General features: G+C 36.3%; 1 protein-coding gene across 2 annotated transcripts in view; it reads left to right on the forward strand.

Annotated features, from left to right (window-relative positions):
• Positions 1–375: 375 nt before the first annotated feature.
• Positions 376–19,646, forward strand: part of rasgef1ba (RasGEF domain family, member 1Ba) — an 87,496-nt gene continuing 68,225 nt past the window's right edge. The window contains exon 1 of one of the 2 annotated variants that reach the window (XM_065266739.2): positions 376–636. In XM_065266739.2, the coding sequence (XP_065122811.1) occupies positions 568–636 (69 nt within the window). In that variant the 5' untranslated portion in view covers positions 376–567. The remainder of the gene's footprint in view (positions 637–19,646) is intronic. The other variant, XM_065266740.2, reaches the window with a different exon arrangement.

Here is a 19,646-nt window from a genome sequence, read left to right on the forward strand (position 1 = left end):
AAAACCATGGTTTTACTACACTAACCGTGGTTTAACTATGTTTTTTGAAAACCATGGTGGTCGTCAAAACCATGGTTATTTTGTAGTTAATATGGTTTTACTACAGTAACCATAGTTTTTTTTTGTTTTAACTGTAGTAAAACCATGGTTAATTTTCGTAAGGGCGATACTAACAACACACCACTAATATAACACTGTCGGTAAACTTCCTTAAAGTTCAAGTAAGAAGTTGCTACCTGTGAAAGCAGCACATCTATGTGTTGTCCTCTCGCTGACCCCTCCTTCCCTCCACGAGGATTATTACACGCACAGTTCAGTAAGGTTGAGACCAACAGAGGCACTGCGCACGAGGACCACGCGGATGAACACAGGCAGACAAAGACGGAGAGCTGTCACACCTTTCAGATTAACATGAGTTCAGAGTGAAAGAAATGCTGAAAGGAAGATTCAACGAGCGCAGAGTCCGTCTGTTGTGCTGTAGTAAACCGGCACTGAAACAAGACAACCTGTCGGCACTGTAGCTGACAACGTTTACAATCTAGCGGATAAACACAACATCAGCTTTATATGGCAAAGTTCCTCTCCGAGCTGCTTGGATGTACACTGTCCGAAAAAGGCGCATCTCCTATGATCGAGGTAAGATTGAAATATTTCTGTTTTGTTTTGATTTAACGAATTATAACAGATCAGCGAATTAAGGGTTAAAACATTTGATTGGTTATGATGACTTATTCTTATGAAAGTATAAATAGGCTGTGTGGTCATGTAATTCTTTTAACTGTTGAAGCAAAAGCGATGCTCAGTTTAGTGGAGGTGTGAATTACCAAAACATTGATATCTGCGCGTGACTGCTTTTACATTCACTCTATTAGGACATTGCAACAACAGGTTATAAATATACATGAACACAATGCAAAACAACAATACAATGTTTATTGGTAATGACAGAGAGAGTTGAGGTTCTTAAGAAGCTTTTATAGTGCGTATGTGGGTCAGTGTGTCAGGGGAAATTGCACATGTTCACTCTTAATAAAAATAATGGTAGCCTACTTTTTGTCAAGTCGGTTCTATAAAGAACCTTCAGAATATTTCTGTTGCAAAAAAAGGTGTTTTGTAGTAAGAAAGGTCCTTCAGACTTTATAAATAATAATGAAAATGATTTTCTTTTTGGAAACAAAATTGGTTCTTCTCATTGCTGCCAAGAAACCCTTTTCCAGTACCTTCATTTTTAAGTGTATCAAATTTTTCCGGAACAGAAAAGCAGGCATGATGGCACACACAAATGTATGGCATGAAATGTAAAATTAATCATTGAAGTACTTAGTTTATTTATTAGGTATTCAGTCACAGCAAAGCTATCCAGTATAAATACATTCCATGACAATTATTAATGGTTATATCGGGGCAATTACTTTTAATTTAATAGAAATTAAATTAATAGGACAAGTACTATACATTTTACAATTAGTTTATTATGTTTTGTCTCCAACTGTCCAATCAATGGATTTTGAAAAATCACAAGTTAAACCTTAACATACCTGTGTGTCATTTAAGTTCCTAATTGTTTTATAAGCTAGTTTGTAATTAAAAAGTTTGATTGTTGTTATGCGTTCATCATCACATCGACACTCCAAGATCAGGATATTTCACATCAGTATTTGTGAGCGCTAGATGAATTAATAAATTTTAATTATCTTGAAATGTATTGATAATCACAATAAATGTATAATGCAGCTACAGTGTGTGTGGAACAACATTACCACAGTATATGAGGGATTAGACTGTGTTACGTAAGTGAATCTGTTTGGATCTACACAAAGCCATCAGTTCAGCTTTTCCATCTAATCTGAAAATGCCTTTCTTTCTCTCTGTTGATGTTTATACGCTGCGTTTCATTTAAGTTTGATTTGGTTTTTGGGGTTAGGATTGGATTAGATTTGGGTAAGCTGGATAGAATTTTTTAGTCTTTCTTTGCTTGCTTGGGTTCAGGTTTGTTGTCTTTGGTGAGATTTTAGTTGGGGTTTATTTGTTGAATGTTGACTTGGCTCAGTTTTGGTTCTCATTAGCGTCCTGCAGTCACTTGTTTAGCACCCAGCAGGAGGTTTCTCTGTCAGGCACGGTGAACATGCACACACACATGCACACACACACACAAACACACACACACACACACACACACACACACACACACACACACACACACACACACACACACACACACACACACACACACACACACACACACAAGCAGGCACACACACAAGAACGCACACACGCACGCATGCAACTTCCCCCCATATTTATACTATATTTTATTTTATCAAAATGTAATGTATATTTTAAATACTTTTCTTATAATTTATTTATAATATTTTTATGACGACACAGAACTTTACTGTGAAGACACATTCTTTTTAACAATTACTAAAACCAATAAAAAGTGGTAAATATGCAATATTTGTGAATATACAATTACATCATTTTAAACTCACATATTTTGATAAAATTGTATTAATCTAAAATTAGCTTGAGTCTTTAAATGCTAGCATATCAAATACCATGTCAATAATGCTATCATAATAAAAGGCATACAATTGCAGGGTTTCCCACAGAAAATTTGTTAGTTAAGGTGGTAGGGTTGTGCAGGTGGGTGGGCTGGGGGCGTGGCAATCAAAGGGGCTGGGCGTACACGTCATGATGAAAATATTTTATTAAAAACACTCAAATAAAACTCAATTTTGAAGAAACTATGACAGAAAATGAACACATATTAGATTAGTAATGAATTAAATGTTTTATCAACAGGCTAGTTATCCTCCAGACAGTGACAGACCATGTTTTTCTCTCATTTCGGCCATGTGGCGTTTGGTGGAATTTTTTTTTAGACGACCTAGTTAAGGTGGTAGGGTATCCCAGCTTAGGTGGGCCACCCGAACTGAAAAGTGATGCGGGAAACCCTGAATTCCAAATCATGGTCTCATTTCATATAATGGGCTTAAATCTCTTTTTCTATACAATGCACAAGCAATGGTTTATGTGCATTATTCCTCAGTATATCTGACTCTATCTATTATTTTTTAAGTGGATTACTTTATTCTGTTTTTATGCCAGGAGGAAATATAATAGCAGCAACAATGAACTACTATATGTAAGCAGTACTAAAATACAAAGGATTCAACAGGTTATTGTGTTTTTGATCTCACCTTGGGCACCATCAGGACTGTCAGTGCATGCAGGTATGTGTAAATCAATGCGTTGCAAAAAATAGCACCCTTAAAAACATGTAAATGGATTTTAAGATGCACTGGGACTCAGAAGAAGACACGTTTTTTTTCTTTCAGAGGGCATTTACCGTCTCACCTTCACTTTGTGCTACTAATCAAACTCATGTCGGATGTTTTCAACGGGTTATTTTACAGTGAACAGCACTGACATGCTGTCAGCTGAAACTCTGTCTATTTCACTTATCTTAAACTGACTATTGCTGGGTAATTGACTTGGCTGGTGTGAGCTTAAAAAGCACTGAGCCTTATAATAGGTTTATGCAGCAATCCCTGTCCTTTACTTTGACTATTTAATTACCAGCATGGTAGATGCAAATCACTGTTTACCTTTCAGAAGTTCTTCTCTGTTGGTCTTAAAGAGGACGTTTTATAAGACTTTTTTAAGATGTCAAATAAATTTGGTCCTCAGAGCACATATGTGAAGTTTTAGCTCAAAATATCATATAGATAATTTATTATAACATGTTAAAATTGCCACTTTGTAGGTGTGAGCAAAAATGTGTCGTTTTTGGGTGTATACTGTTAAATGCAAATGAGCTGATCTCTGCACTAAATGGCAGTGCAGTGGTTAGATAGTGCAGATTAAGGGGCGGTATTATCCCTTTCTGACATCACAATGGGAGCCAAATTTCAATGACCTATTTTGGCAAATTTTTGCAGAGAATGGTTTACCAAAACTAAGTTACTGGGTTGATCTTATTTATATTTTCTAGGTTGATAGAAGCACTGGGGACCCAATTACAGCACATAAACAAGTCAGATTTTTATGATATGTCCCCTTTAAACCTTATAAAATGTTCAGACATTTCTATTGTACTATAGTTTATAATGGCTTTTTAAAGTGCTGGTTCCATTTGTTAATGAAAAATGTAAACATTTTGTCATTTTATGAAATTATTTACATGCATCTTAACAGAACTCAGTAATTCACAGCCATAAGACTACTACACTACACTTTTGCACATAGTAACTTCTAAATACTTGCTGTAAACCAGTAATTCTCAAAGTGTGGTCCGCGGACCACTAGTGGTCCGCCAAACCCCCCCAGTGGTCCGCCAAAAGATGACCTAAATTAGGCAAGTGTTTATACCAGGGCTATTCAATTGGCGGCCCGCGGGTCAGACCCGGCCCCCAAGGTAATTTGATCCGTCCCTTTATGTAGTCTGTAAAAAAGACATCTCTAGAATAAATTTAGTAAGTTAGACAACGGGCCCTACAGTTACGAGTTGATGCGCGTGCGTCTGTTTCATACAGCATGAGCTGCAGAGCGCGAGTCACGTGACTGGTGCGAGCAGCTGCGTCACATGTTTATATTCGTGCTTTGGTCCACAAGTTCAACGCGATCGCCTCCCCCGCTCGCGCCCGCGTATCAATACGCGATAGCTGACTGTGGTGAGTTAAGAGACCGGACTCTATGGCTGTTTTAACTTTATTTGTTTTATTTCCAGCTTTAAAACACTGCCTTTTCCGACAATTGTTGTCTGATAAGTCTGCTCAATTATGACTTGCTTATCAACAATGACATTTACGTTAAATGTCTTAATAAATGAAACTGCCGTTTTTCCAAAATTCAAAGCATCGTTCTCACACAATAATGCAATTTAAACGAGTAACAGTTCATTTGCACCACTGTATGCGTATTGTGCTGACAAACATACACCTGATTTCACTGCTCTTGCGAAATCTAAAAACATATTCTGTCTTATTAGAAGCTAGCCTAATGTTTGCCAATTATTAAGATGGCTGTTGTTGTTGAAATAGGGCTACTGTAATAATTAGCTTTGACAAAAAACTGCATGAAACAATGTTATGTTCCATGTTATAAACTTTTTTGATATGTGCACTGAAGTGAGTAAATGAGTTAAATTCTCAATGAGTGTGATATGGATCTTATTTACCTATTTAAATGTAGAATAAAGCTTAATGTCAAGCATAAACTGAAAGCAGCTAAAATCCACAGATCTATTAGTTTTGTAATGTACTAGTTTTTGTTTCATGTGTAAAATCCCTGTAATTTCAGTGATTTTGGACATTAAGGGGAATTTTTTTTCAGCATTATATTGTTACCATAGATACAACCATAAACTTCACATACCCACCACCTCAGTTTTAAATTAATGGCTCTTTGGAATGACATTAAGTGGGACCTAGGCTGTTACAGTATGTTTAATTGGAGTTTTTTTTCACATGTGCAGTTTGTTGTTCATATTAAGCTGCAACTCATTTTACATTTACTTTTTCAAATTAAATAAAATTCATATAATAATTTCTGAACATAGCATTGCATTTGTGTTTAAAAAATTAGTTTTTGACTTAAAACAGTTGCATATTAAACTTAAATTTAGCTTATCCTTCCTATTTTGTTGTTTTTTTGGGGGCGTGTTAGAGTCAGATTCTGTTAGGTGGTCCTCAGAAAAATATTGGAAGATGAAGTGGTCCTTGGGCTGAAAAAGTTTGAGAAACACTGCTGTAAACAGAAAGTTAGTATTGTCCTATGTTTCTCAATGAATTATGGTGAAATGGCACTACATCCAAAAGCCAGATTATTTATCCTGGCACATTATTTAACAGCTTTTCAGACATACAGATTTGTATGTATTCCTATTCATAATTACTAAAATAGCAGGCATTGGCATTTCTTAATCATATTAATGACAAGTCGTATTTTCTGACTACTCATTTACCTAATGAAATGTTCATGATTTTCAGAGAATTACATAATATTAAACAAGACTACATTTAAGCTTTAAAATTAATAACGTTTCTGTAATCATTTAACCATTTTGCAATATTTTGTCTGTTTCCCATGACACCCCAAAGGGGTTTTCTTCTATGCCACAACAATTACATCAAAACAAACATTAATTTACAAAAGATATTAATTGTATTAATTTGCTGTAATCCACATTTGAAAAATTAATACAATTGCGAGAAACAGATCCAAATTTAGCCCTTTATCCAGCAAATTCTGATTACAGTGGCAGCGGCTAATATCGCATTTGTTATGAATCCAAATTCAAATATTGCGCCTCAATAAGCTTTTCGACACATTGCTTTATGGCATTGATATCAAATGCTCATTGGCTCCCACGTGCTACGTCACAGATTTGTCCTACACATTTCCGTCCATTTCATCACATAATATTAAAGAATACATTATATTTAAGAATTTTTGGTATAAAAAGGTAATCAAGGGTTTGGATTAGAGTAAGGTTTGGGTTAGGGTTGGTGTGGTGTGGTAACATTATCAATAAAATGGTTAAAGGAAAAATTATACAGCATTTTTTCTTGTATAAAAGATATGTTTTACATTGTCATAAAAACTTAATAATACGATTAAATGTTGGAAATATGTCTACATTGTACGCTTTAGCATCTATTTAAACGTACAATTTAACAGTGAAACCAGGATGCCTAAACAGACAAACTGTTCAATAGAGCACGATTCTTCCCTATGTTGTCTCAGACGACAACATGTTGGTCCTGTGGCAGCAACATTAGCTTCTCATTGCATTTGTAATGAGGTTGAATGCAATTTGCAATCTTACTGCTAGATGCCCCTAAAAAACCCAATACTGTACCTTTAAATAGCTTTTCGAAATGCTGAAATCTGACACTGGTTCAACCATGCTGTTTATGGAAAACTGGTGTCTTTTATTATACTGATGTTGTCATTGATAAATAGCCTATATTGCTTTAGTGGAAACCTCTGTGAGATTGTTTGAATTTTTATGTTTGTTCTTTAATCATGACATAGCATTTGTTACCTCAGATATTTTTTCAATTTGCAGGAAATATTACTGTAGGAAAGGCCAGACACAAACCTATGTCCTTCAGCACACTGCCTCATTTGTGTCATGATCAAGGCAAGGGCACTGCCCACATTATAATCTGAAGGAAATTCATTTAGTTAGTTTAATTTCACTGGCCTTGAAACATTTTTTTTTTTTTTTTTTTTTTTTTAAACAGTCAACTTGTTTATCTTTAGTATAGTTCAGGTTATATGAGGTTACACACTAATATAAATCTGAGATCAAAATGTGCAAAAAAATGCTTATGCTGGCTACTTTCAGTCATTGGGAGGAACACATAATACTAATGTCTGTCTGATGAAAGGGAAAAGTTATAAAGAGAATAACACATAAAACATGTTTTTTTTTGTGCATCTCTCTTAAATGGTTGAGGACATAAATTCTCAGTTTCTTCTTTTAAACTTGAGTACTTGAACACTACTAGAGCTATACTTCATATTGTATAACTTTATAATTTGTGTATGTGGCTTCATTTAGTTTAACAGCATGTATCTATTCAAATTATTCATAGCAGTTTTATACCGTCACAAATTAATATTCCATCATAATTACTGTTTGAGAAATATGGAAATCTGTTCATAGAGTAATGTGGTTAATAATAATTATGATCTTCACAGTATAATATAATGGTTATAATTTCATTCAGCGCTGTTACATTTACATTGTTATAGTTATGTGCTTTCATAAAGGAATTCCCTGGGGTCTGGATTTGTCCTACAGTATCTGCAGTTATTTTCTTAAAAAGGCTTTGAAGGATTTCTTTTTGTGCCTTTAATTGACCTTCATTCACTGTTATCTGAGGCAATTTCCATTTAAATTACAGATTTTTGGCTTCGGGTAATGGATCCCCCTTCCTTCTGTTTTTGTGCTTTTTTTTCTAATTAAAACATTTGAACATCTAAGAAGTAAAATGTGTTCGGAAAAAAATATAGTATTTCTGCCCCCCAAAAACATTATTGAACATTATATTTAAACATTATTGTTTTCTGTGTAGGAATAGATTATTATAAAATGGTTTCTTGAGCTGGGTCTTTTCTACTTAGAAAGAAGGATTTTTCCTGGGAAAAAAGGAAAAGCCTCTGTTTTGTTTCCACAGCATAATCTCATCAAACAACGTTTCCCTTGGAGACCTCGTCCTCCCAGTGTGTCAATCTTCTTTATTTCTTGTTAGTTATGAACAAAGTCCCAGCTCAATCCACCTGGTGTTTGAAATGAGGAATCGTCGGGCTTATAAGGCCTAAAAACTGAGACCTGTCACTCACCTATAACAAGCTAATCAGCAAAGATTCTGGCACAGAATTATGCAGGTAGCTCACAATTAAAAAGGTGCTCGCCAAAAGATTTTTACTTGCATTGTGCATCTAATGTCTCTTGTGATTTCATGAACAGATGTGTTTCTAAATCATGAAAAGCTCCCTTAACCTAAATAATAAGAAGGGGCTAATTTACACAAACCTTGTTAATTTGTATAAACTTAGTTTTAGTTCTCTCAAATACTACTTTGGAGCAGTTTCCCGGACGGGGTTTGGATCAGGGGTCTCCAACCTTTCTGTGAGCAAGGGCTACCACAATGGATAAAACAATCTGGAGGGCTACATTTTGATATAGTCCACCCAAAATTTTTTTTTTTTTACTTGTTGATTTAATTTAATTTTACTTGTTGATATGTTTTACTATTGTTTAAAATGTTAACACACGAAAACCAAGCCAAGCTTATAAAAAAAATATGTAATAAATAAATATAACAATTTAGACTACTATAACTGTCACTGTCCCACAGGTGGGAGGTTTGGCATTACATATTTAAAACAATAATTACATAGTCTAAACCTACACCAATCTTGACAAACTATATACCGTTGGAAAGCTCTCAGAATGTAGTTTTAATATATCAACACCATTTTGAAAAAAGAATTATGTAGTAAGAGTCATTTTCTAAAATATCGCAGACCAACAGGTGGGCCCAAAATGTTATGATATATTTATTTGGAAATATCCCATTAACCTGAAATAACCTCGACAAACTATATATTGTTGGAAAGCTCTAAGAATGTAGTTTTCATATTTCAAAACCTTTTTGTATTAAAAACAATGCAGAAAAAGTAATTTATTAATTTGTGACAAGATAATGCAACTAACCGTTGACACCTACACTCTAAAAACAAACGGTGCTATATAGCACCAAAAGTGGTTCTTTGCTCGTAATCATAGAAGAACCGTTTTTAGTGCCATATAGCACCGGTGAAGCACAGGTGAAGCACCTGTGTAGAACCATAAAGTGCTATGTAGAACCAAATGTGGTGCTATATGGCCCCTATATGGTTCTACACAGGTGCTTCACGGTTCTTCACCGGTGCTATATGGCACCGTTTGTTTTTTTAGAGTGTAGTGGCCTTTGCTGGTAAAACCACTAAAAGTGTGACAGAAACTTCATTTTTTGTTATTTTCACTTAAAATTTGGTTCAGAACTAGTTGAGACTTGTGTCTTTATTGTTGTGTTGTTTTGAGAGTAAAACATTTAAATTTTATATACATTTGATTAGAGAGTATATACTTTATTGCATTATTTTTATTATTTCAAATAAATTTAAATGGGTATAACTATTTTGTCATTTAATATTCACAACTTCAAACACCTCAGTGTAAAACTTTAAATTGTCTTCTTTAAAAGGACCAAGATTTTGCTTTTAAACCAAAGAATGCCAGAGTTATAGTAATTTTAACGTGCAGATCACCTTTTCATCCCCCACTCAAAAGGGGCGGTGACAGTTATAGGGTTAATAGAATGTCCTTTGGCGGGCACCTCACAGACTCTGTGCGGGCTACCTGGGGCCCGCGTACACTACATTGAGGACTAGGTCATAGTTATATTAAGACATTTAAGTAGTTTTTACAAACAGTCCTTACAAAAAACAATACTGGTGTGCATCTTTGACAAAAACAATACCATTGATATCTGCTTATATATGTCAGTACATGGTGTTTTTAATTTAAAACGTGCAGCTCAAACGTGCATTTTAGTATGGGAATAGGTAAAGGCCCTTCCCCGGAAAAGGGCCCTTTAAGTATAGCCACAAGGGGGCTCTGTGGGACTCTGTGTTTCCAGATTCTTTCAAAGGCCCCTGATGAAGGAAAACCATATTTTAAAGCAAGGTCTTTTGGAAACAAATGAGTTCATCCTGGTTTAGTCAGTGAGGGTGAGTAAATAATGACAGAATTGTCAGATTTTGGTCACTTTTTCTTTAAAAGCATCTTATGTGTTTTTAATGAAATGAAGATTTTTTTTTATTTGCTGTCGCTCCATGGCTGAAGTAGGGGCAATGATATAACGCAGCACCTGAAAGTAGTCTCCTTGGCAACTTTCAATAGCAGGAGACTGGCACTGCGTAATATCATTGCGCCTCCTGCAGCCATGGTACGGCAGCAAAGTCCTTGCCTAGAAAATCACAACTTTTAATTTTCCGTCGGTCTTATTACACAATGTAACTACAGAAGAGTCAAGTTTTAAATAGGAAAATATCAAAACTCTTTGTTTTTTTTTTTTGCGGGATGCTAATGGTCTAATCAGATTCAATTAATTATGCTAAGCAATGCTAAAAGTGGTACCGTCAGACACGGAGATCAGCTGAATGGATTTTAAAACTGTAAAAGTAAATTTTTTAACTCTATGGTATCTGGAAAATGAGCCTATTTTCAAAAAAGATGGTGTTTTTTATTGTTTTATTGTTTTATTTGGATCCCCATTAGCTCCCACTTTAGTGGTTGCTAATCTTCCTGGGGTCCACCAAAATCACAATACAAAAGTACACAATTCAATTAATTAATACATCAATAAGATCTATAAAAACTTTACAATATGTTAGCTATCATGACACACATTTAAGGAGTCCAAATTATGCATGCAAAAGACAACATCTATTCGACATACAATTCCCTTTTGTGTGTCCCTTTAAAGCACAAACCCGCTTATTGATTTAGTGACCAAGAACTAGTAATGCAGAATCTTAAATATTTTGCATTTACTAACATGAAGGTTTTGTGACCAACCTTTATTTTTGGTTTTTAAATGGCAAAATTACATGGTCTCAGACATTTTAATCTCACTGTATGTTATTGAAAATGACAGTTTGAGTTCTATACAAATATCTTGCCAGTAGGGTTTCTATGCCGTAAAAATTCCCACGAGTTTAATCTTGTGTAATTGTCCGAAAGCTCCACTATTCCTCAAGACGGAAGCATTAACCTCATATATTGGTTTTCTCTCAAGACCTTTCACAAGATGTCAAGGTAATTTATCCTGACTACTCTGCTATTCACTGCTTTTGTTTTATGAGGCCTATTCTGTGCATTAGCTGCCTCTGAGTTTGCTCTGTCACATACTGTGTGAGGGAGCACTTACAGCTGGTCAGGCCAGGGGTGAGCAGACACTGTCAGGACATCAGATGCTAGTGTGCTTGTGATGTCTCAGCCCGCAGTATCTCATCCATCTGACAGACTATGCACTCCTTCACCCTGAGGCTGAGAAAACGAATGCCTACTGGATGGGGCGGCTGGCTCTGTGCTGTCCAGATTTCAACAGGCTGGGCAGGCTGGGTTAGCCAAGGTCAGCTATCCATAAAGGGCTGGTGCTCATTTGCATAAAGAGAAGCAATTAGAAAAATATTAGGTGTACTAATGCGGTTACAGCTCCGGTTTAGGTGATGCAGAAAATATTAGTTTTTTTCTTTCAGCAATATTTAAAATAGCATTGTTTGATTGTGATAAAGGCACAGTTTTGTATTGAACTATCTCACAGTATACAGTGGTGTGAAAAACTAACTGATAACCACACCTCATGTGTTTCTTAAGATCTCTGTAGTAGATTATTGTGGTGGGCATTTTTATATAATTTTTCTGATAATGAATTGTAATAACATGCATGTTACATTATACAAAATGATGCAGTGTTGTATAATTAAACCATGTGGTGCTGAATTTAATGTGTTTACACAATTGAGCTTTTTCTGCCTTCATTCACGCAGATGATTGGGTTTTCAGCCAACAGGTGTTTATGATAATCATAGTGCACATAGAAAACTTTCATTCAATCACCATAGGACATTTTGAAAATATTTCACAACAATTATTGAATTGTAAGGTCCATTAATATTTCAGTTTCTTGATTAATACGTGAGGTTAGTCATATGCCAGTAAATTATTGGCCATGCTTCATTTGATTATAAAGGATATTTGATTGCATTCATTGTAAGTAGGATTTCGTTGCTGTATGCTTTAATAATATTCTGCTCTCATAATGGTCATTTGATCCTTGCTGTCCTTGACATTTGTGTTGAATGATGTGAATATCTCTTCAGTCTGGTGTGTGGTTTGATTGGCACTTGGCATTAAAAGGGTTAATGAGGTCACCCTGCACCCCCTCAAGCACAATTATAATATTGAAAATGGTTCAAACAAAAATGAAGACTCATTTATAGCCTTTTTGTCTTTTAGTAGTGCATTGATTCAGTTTAACCACTTCAACTTTAAGATAAACCTGTAACACTTTTTACAAGGTTGTATTTGTAAACAATTATGTCTAACATGAAGGAACAATACCTGTACTTCTACAGCTTTTATAATTCTTATATCATGTTTATTTTAGCATCTAATAATAGATTTTAAAATCAAATGTTGAAACTCTTAACATTTATGAATAAGCTTACTTTTCCCTCACAAATAAAACACCCTTCTATGGTGACTTTAATTTGGTGTCAGATCGTTACGTATGAATCTTTCATGTTAGGAAAAAAATCTCAGAAACTTGTATGAGCCCTGGTGAAGTGAATTCGGCACAAAAATACTATGTCATTTACATTTAGTCATTTAGCAGACGCTTTTGTCCAAAGCGACTTACAAATGAGGTAACAATAAAAGAGCAAAACAAGAAGAGCAATACATAAGTGCACTGGAACTAGTCTCATCAAGTCTAACACAGTATAATGTACATAGTCAAGGCTATTTTTTAAGACCAAAAATGTAAAGATAAGGATAGAAAAAAAGAAAAGATATCAGCAGGTGAGGTGTTGGCGGAAGAGATGGGTTTTTAGCCGATTCTTAAAGACTGCTACAGAGTCAGCAGACCTTGTCGCAACCGGTAGATCATTGCAAAGATGAGAACAAGAACCAGAGAAGGTCATGCGTCCAACTGATTTTTAAAATCTTTTCCTAAGTTTAGCATACAAAAACCATCTCAATACGTTAATAAAAATGTGTGAGAAAGCTTTAGACCCCCCTTTAATAAATACTGAAGCTACATTGTTCATTGTTGTTAGTTACTAATGTTTACAAATATAACCTTATTGTAAAGTGTTACAAATTATCTTTCTTGTTAATGATTGGGCTGACATCAATATTTTTAATGAAATATATATTCATCATTTACTTATATGTCATTTCATAATATTGTTTACTTTTGGGAGGACTATGACTTTAAAAGCCAACAACCATAGTTGTGTTGCAAAGCCTTTACAAGCAAAATAAGCGTTTTGAAGCATTTCACTATATCGGTCCTTCACAATACTCTCTCCTCCAAAATGACTGTTTCCAGACATCCACTGCCAAAGCGTTTGGACTGCTGCTGCACTCATAGATTCATCACCATCCTTCATCTTTTATACCCAGAAATCTCATATCAGAGAGACTACCTGTCATCTGTGGTGTCCTTGAGATAGGCTGCTGCTCACAGGTTATCGAGTGTTATGAATACCTAATAGAGCAAAGCTTCACTGCAAAATCCCGGGAGTTAAATTAACACTGCTCAGTGTTTATATAGGTCCACTCTCCAGAGTGTTAAAAAAGTAACACCGGAGAGAGTTAAAAGCTACAATCTGTGACTTTCTCCTCTCTATCACCATCTCTGTTTGAAACCTAAAATTGCATTTTACATCTTACTTGTAGAGTTATTTTCTTATCTTAGGATTAGATGTTGGCTGTTTCATTTAAAATCACCATTATTGTGATCAGTGGTTGTTTTAGTTGGACTTGACTATTGACTGCTAGCTTGTTAGCTTTTTCTAACTGTGTTTAAAACACGTTATAGCAAAGAAAAAGCAATTGTGTAAATGAATATTGATAGTTAATGTACATTGTCAAACATAAACATTTAAATCAACAGATTTATTAAAGGTGACATAGAATGATTGAACGGGGTATTTATCCTTGTTCTGTGATGTGACATGTAGACAAAAACATTTTTGTTTGGGTCTGTAATGCCTAAGAAGCTTCCTAAAAACCTCTCTCAGATAGCTCTATTAGTGTGGGGGATTTTAAACAAGTGGTTTTGCACCTATTTGGCTCCCCCTACTGGCTTAACTTGCAATCTCATTACTGATTGGCTGACTTTGCTGCCACTCAAAAAATGTAGCCAATTATTTTAAAGTAGAGGGGCAGTTAGATGCCTGTGATGTCATAAGCATCAGTTTTTCAGATTGGGCCGTTTTCTGGCTGACATTTCTAAAGTAGGAATTTCTATGAGACTGAGATGTTTAGCATGTCAAGCACTTTTTGTATGTTCATGAATGCGGGTAGACTACCATTATTCAACAAAGACAAGGTAAAAATGTTTTTTCATTCTCTGTCCCCTTTAATATATATTTCCTCACTCATCAAAAGCATCGTTTTACTACTTTTTACTACAGTTTAAGGTCCAGAACTCTCATAGCAGTTTGTTATTCTGAATGATTTTCATAGTGTGCACATTAAACATTAACCACTACACAATGTAGATACACAGACATCAAGAATCAGAGTATGAATCTCAACAATGGTGACAAAGAAAATGGTATAAAAGTTCATTATTTATTCATGCCCCAGTGCATTCTGGGAGTCCTTGGTGAGATTTGTAATTTGTTGATACCCAGCATGCATTGCAGTATGAAGCTTTTCATTCTATTGTCACCATCATTGTGATTCATACTCTGATTCTTGATGTTTGTGTGTCTACATTATACGGCAGTTAATCTGTAAGTGTCAGTGTTTAAAAATGGTTCAGGATGAAAAACTGTTATGAAAGAACTGGATATCATACTACAGTTAAATACTATTATTGACAGAAATAAATACTTCTAGTAAGAAATCATTTTTAAATAAAGTGTTATTTGAAAGTATATCCTAACAACCATTACAATCATAGATATGCACTAGTGTCTTCTCTTTGGCAACACGAAACATGTTTTAAACACATGTAATAATAACAGCCAAAAAAAGCTGAAACTAAGACTCAAGAGTCCAATTAAAACAACAACTGATCACAATAATGGTGACTTTAAATGAAACAGCCAACATCTAATCCTAAAATAAGAAAATAACTCTACAAGTAAGATGTAAAATGCAATTTTAGGTTTCAAACAGAGATGGTGATAGAGAGGAGAAAGTCACAGATTGTAGCTTTTAACTCTCTCCGGTGTTACTTTTTTAACACTCTGGAGAGTGGACCTATATAAACACTGAGCAGTGTTGATTTAACTCCCGGGATTTTGCAGTGTTCTATGTGTACACTGGTGTGCACAAACTGCACACTGCAATATTGGAAAAACAGTTTAGTGTATATATTTGGAAAGTTAAAGCTTATCCCAATAGAAAATACTACATATCTAATGTCTGGGTTGCACAAGGAAATCTCTATTGCCTACATAGATGCCTGACTTCTAAGCAGTGTTGGGCAGTAACTAGTTAATATAATATTATTACTTTTCCTGGCAACTATAGTGTAAATAATTACAATCCATCCCCAAAAATGCCTAGTTACCAGTTACTTTTTGGCACAACGTCACCAACGCAGGATGCTAGCTCTTTTTCGTTTGGTTGGTTTTACAGTACCTTCTTGAGCCCTGTTGCAGATTTTAGTATGTTACAGCTTTATTAAATTAAAGAACTTGTTTAACATATTGGGCCCTATTTTAACGATCTGAAACGCAAGTGCGAAGCGCAACGCGCAAGTGAGTTTGTGGGCGGATCTTGGGCGCTGTTGCTATTTTCCCGGCGTGAGAAATAACTCTTGCGCCGGGCGCAAATCAATAAGGGGTTGGTCTGAAGTAGGTTCATTATTCATAGGTGTGGTTTGGGCGTAACGTCAAATAAACCAATCAGAACGCTAGCCAACATTCCCTTTAAACGCAAGGGCGCAAGTTCCATGGCGGGTTGCTATTATTATGACGGATTTACCAGGCGCACGCCAGGAGCGGTTCACAGCCGAGGAGACCGACGTCCTTGTACGGGGGAATCCCACGCTTGCCAGCATAAATCGGGCACGCCGTGTAACGGGAGGTGGATCTGCCTCTACACAGGACCTGACGCCAGCAGAGGACATCGCTGCGTCCACCCTCACCGCTGAAAGGGTTTGGGGGCTTTGAAATCGGACCCAAGAAACGCAAGCAAGGTCCAACCCCAAAGTACTCTTACAAATCAAGTTCATATACATTAAGGTTTCTTATGAAAACATTTTAATTATTATTTACATAAAATAAACGTAATACAGCCACACAACAAAGTTATGAAAATATTTTAATCGTTATTTGCATGAGAATAAATAAAAACTATCACCACAATGCTCACCACTATGATTCCCCTTATCTCTTGTATTAATATTTTTAAGTGTAACAATTTATGATTTGCAAAAATAACTGTTGCATCTGTGTAGATTAGATAAGCAAAGTGTATGCGCGTTGTGCACCCTATACATTATGGTCAAGCATGCGCCCTTAAAATAGCATAATGAACAACGCGCAACGCGCCACTGACTTTAAACTTTTTTTTTCTGGTCAGTGGCGCAATTGTTTTTTGAATCTGCAAAATAGCATCAGGGATGGTTTGCGCCGGAACACGCCTCTTTTTTTGCGCTGAACCACCCAGGGAGCGCAAGTTCATTCCCTAGTTTGCCGACGTGCTTCTGTGACGGGAAAAACCCGCTGTGCGCCGGTGGCAAAATACGAATGATACATGCGTCACGGACAAAGTCAATTGCGCTGGGTGCAAGATAGAGCCCATTGAGTGAAATCTACACTTTTGGAGCTTTCAAATGATATACAGTTTGTCATGATTAGATAAGAATTCACATGCAAACATTGAAGTAAATGTAGGCGTTCTGCTGGTGGGACAGTGACATTTGGCAGGATATAAATGTTTTGAGGCACACTCTCTTCATAAATGAATCAGTTTCTCTCCCTACATAATTTATTTTATAAAACACTGTTAAAATTTCTATTCTGGAGGCTTAAACCTTTCCAACGATATATAGTTTGTAGTGATAGATAAAAATTTACATCAACAATATTGATGCAAACTTAGGTGTCCCGTATTCGGGACGGCGACGCTTAACAGTTTAAAAAAGTTGATTAGAGCCAGTTGCACTCTTCATTTATCTGTAACTTTAATGGATTCAGACACACACTGCAAAAATTATGCAATTACCAATTTTTGGGGATGTAATGTAACTTGTAGTGTAACTACTGTAACTACTGTGGGCTGCGAATAGTAAGTAAAGTAATAATAATATTTTTGATAGAAGTAACTAGCAATGAGTAATATATGATATTTTTGAGTATATTTTGAGTATCATTATAGTTGTTTGTAGGTCCTACGGCGTAGCCGTGATGGCATGGTTTACGCGTCGGTTTTCCTTTATACTTTTGTGTCGACGTGCAAACACACATGCAGACCGCTGGTAGGCAGTATCCACGTGTGTTACCACAGTAGCAGCGCGAGGTCAATGCAGAAGCAGCTTGGACACTTTAACCCACAAACGAAGAAGAAATGGCAACTTGTTGTGTATGTTTTGAGATGACCAGCAATGATGAAAGTAAATAAACAACGACTAATGTTGCAGTCACTCCTCAACTTGGCCAATCTTTGTTCTCACCGTAGCAAATGGAAATAACTATGACGCAGGCTTTTTGACCTGACTTGAGGGGTTCTAGTGGACCAATCACATCGCTTGCGGTCCGCGCAGAACTGATGCGCACATCAGGCTAAGCAAAGTTACGCAAAGGCTAAAGATAATCTACGGCGTAGACCTTACGCACAACTAAATTGGACTTAAGGCAGCATGTTAACTGAAAGGTCAACTACATACGGGAATTATATGGATTGCTTTATACATAGACAGCTAACATGATACTCTAATAAGCAAGAATCATTGCACACACAAAAAATAACTATAATAACTAATAACCTACACCACTTCTCTCAATTCATCTACCACTTTGTACTAAGCGTGTTACAGTGTAATGTGGCTTGCCTTTTCTTGAATGTATACAGATGCTGCTTTAAAATGTTGAAAAAATGTATCTTGAAAACAACATAATTATGATTCCTTAAAATGCTGGGTAACGTTAGCCTGGTTAGCCAGACGCCCAGACCTACATCAAGATGTAAGGTCTGGCAACTCTTCACACAAACGGCTCAATGCAAGGGGCGGGATATAAGGTTGTCCCTCAAAATGCCTCTGCACGCAATAGGATAGCGCTATGAACAAACAGAGCAACGAAGAAGGTGACGTAGTTACCGTAACCAGTCGGCAAAACTCCAAACACATCTTTCTTGCTTAAAAAGGACTTCAGTAGAGTTATTTGCTCTTCTCTCAAAGAAAAACATAAGTCTAAGTCCTCCAGAGTCGCGGCCAAAGCCGCTTCAAAAGATAGCTGTTCGCCAGCAGCAGCAGCCATTCTCTGTTTTTAAGTAGGAACCGTTGCAGCTCTGTCGTCATCATGTTAAGCCCGCCCCACAGACGCTACACACGATGTGATTGGCCTGACCAAATTTTGGTTTTTGGACCGGTTAAGTGTATTGTGAGTGCCTAGACTAAACCCTGGCAGCAAATATATTTTGCGGCCGCTAGGGTGCGTCTAGATTTCTAGGCTAGGGTAACGTAGGCAGCTTGTGACACCCACTGTGTCTCTTTATCTTTGGTGTTCTGCATGCAGTTGCCCCCAAAACCAAAAATCGTTGCACCGAATCACCCACGTTGCTCACAGACCTTAGAAACTGTAAACCTGAGAGCTCTTGCGTCACAACCCCTGCTAACAGCCCATTTACCTCCCACACACACACAAATGCATGCATTACCTAGAAAAGGTTGTTCACCAGGTTCGCCTCTCAGAAAATAAAACATGACATAGATTTTCTAGAGCAGCCCAACTACATGCACATAGCTGGCTGTTATGGTAACCAGGCAACCAGGCTCCTTCATAATGAAGATTCTGTATGTGATGTGACCTCCTGCTTCTATTAACAATTGTCTGCACTCTCTCACATTTTGTGCATGGGTCTCTGATTCAAGATGATATGTTTACTGATGAGTTTAGGGGGAGCGACAACATTATGGGCCTTTATTAATAATATAATTGCTGTTGATAAAAATAGTTATCTTTATATATTGGCCCATTAGCTAAATTAAATGTCATCTATGAAGGAACGGTTCATCTTCTTTGATGGGTTGGAGCAGGTGTTGTTGCCCTGGCTCACGTTATGTCCGCATCAGCTGAATAAATTCACCAAAGAGTCGAAATATCAACTC

Source organism: Paramisgurnus dabryanus, chromosome 5 (assembly GCF_030506205.2).
Source record: "Paramisgurnus dabryanus chromosome 5, PD_genome_1.1, whole genome shotgun sequence".
Lineage (NCBI taxonomy): Eukaryota > Metazoa > Chordata > Actinopteri > Cypriniformes > Cobitidae > Paramisgurnus > Paramisgurnus dabryanus.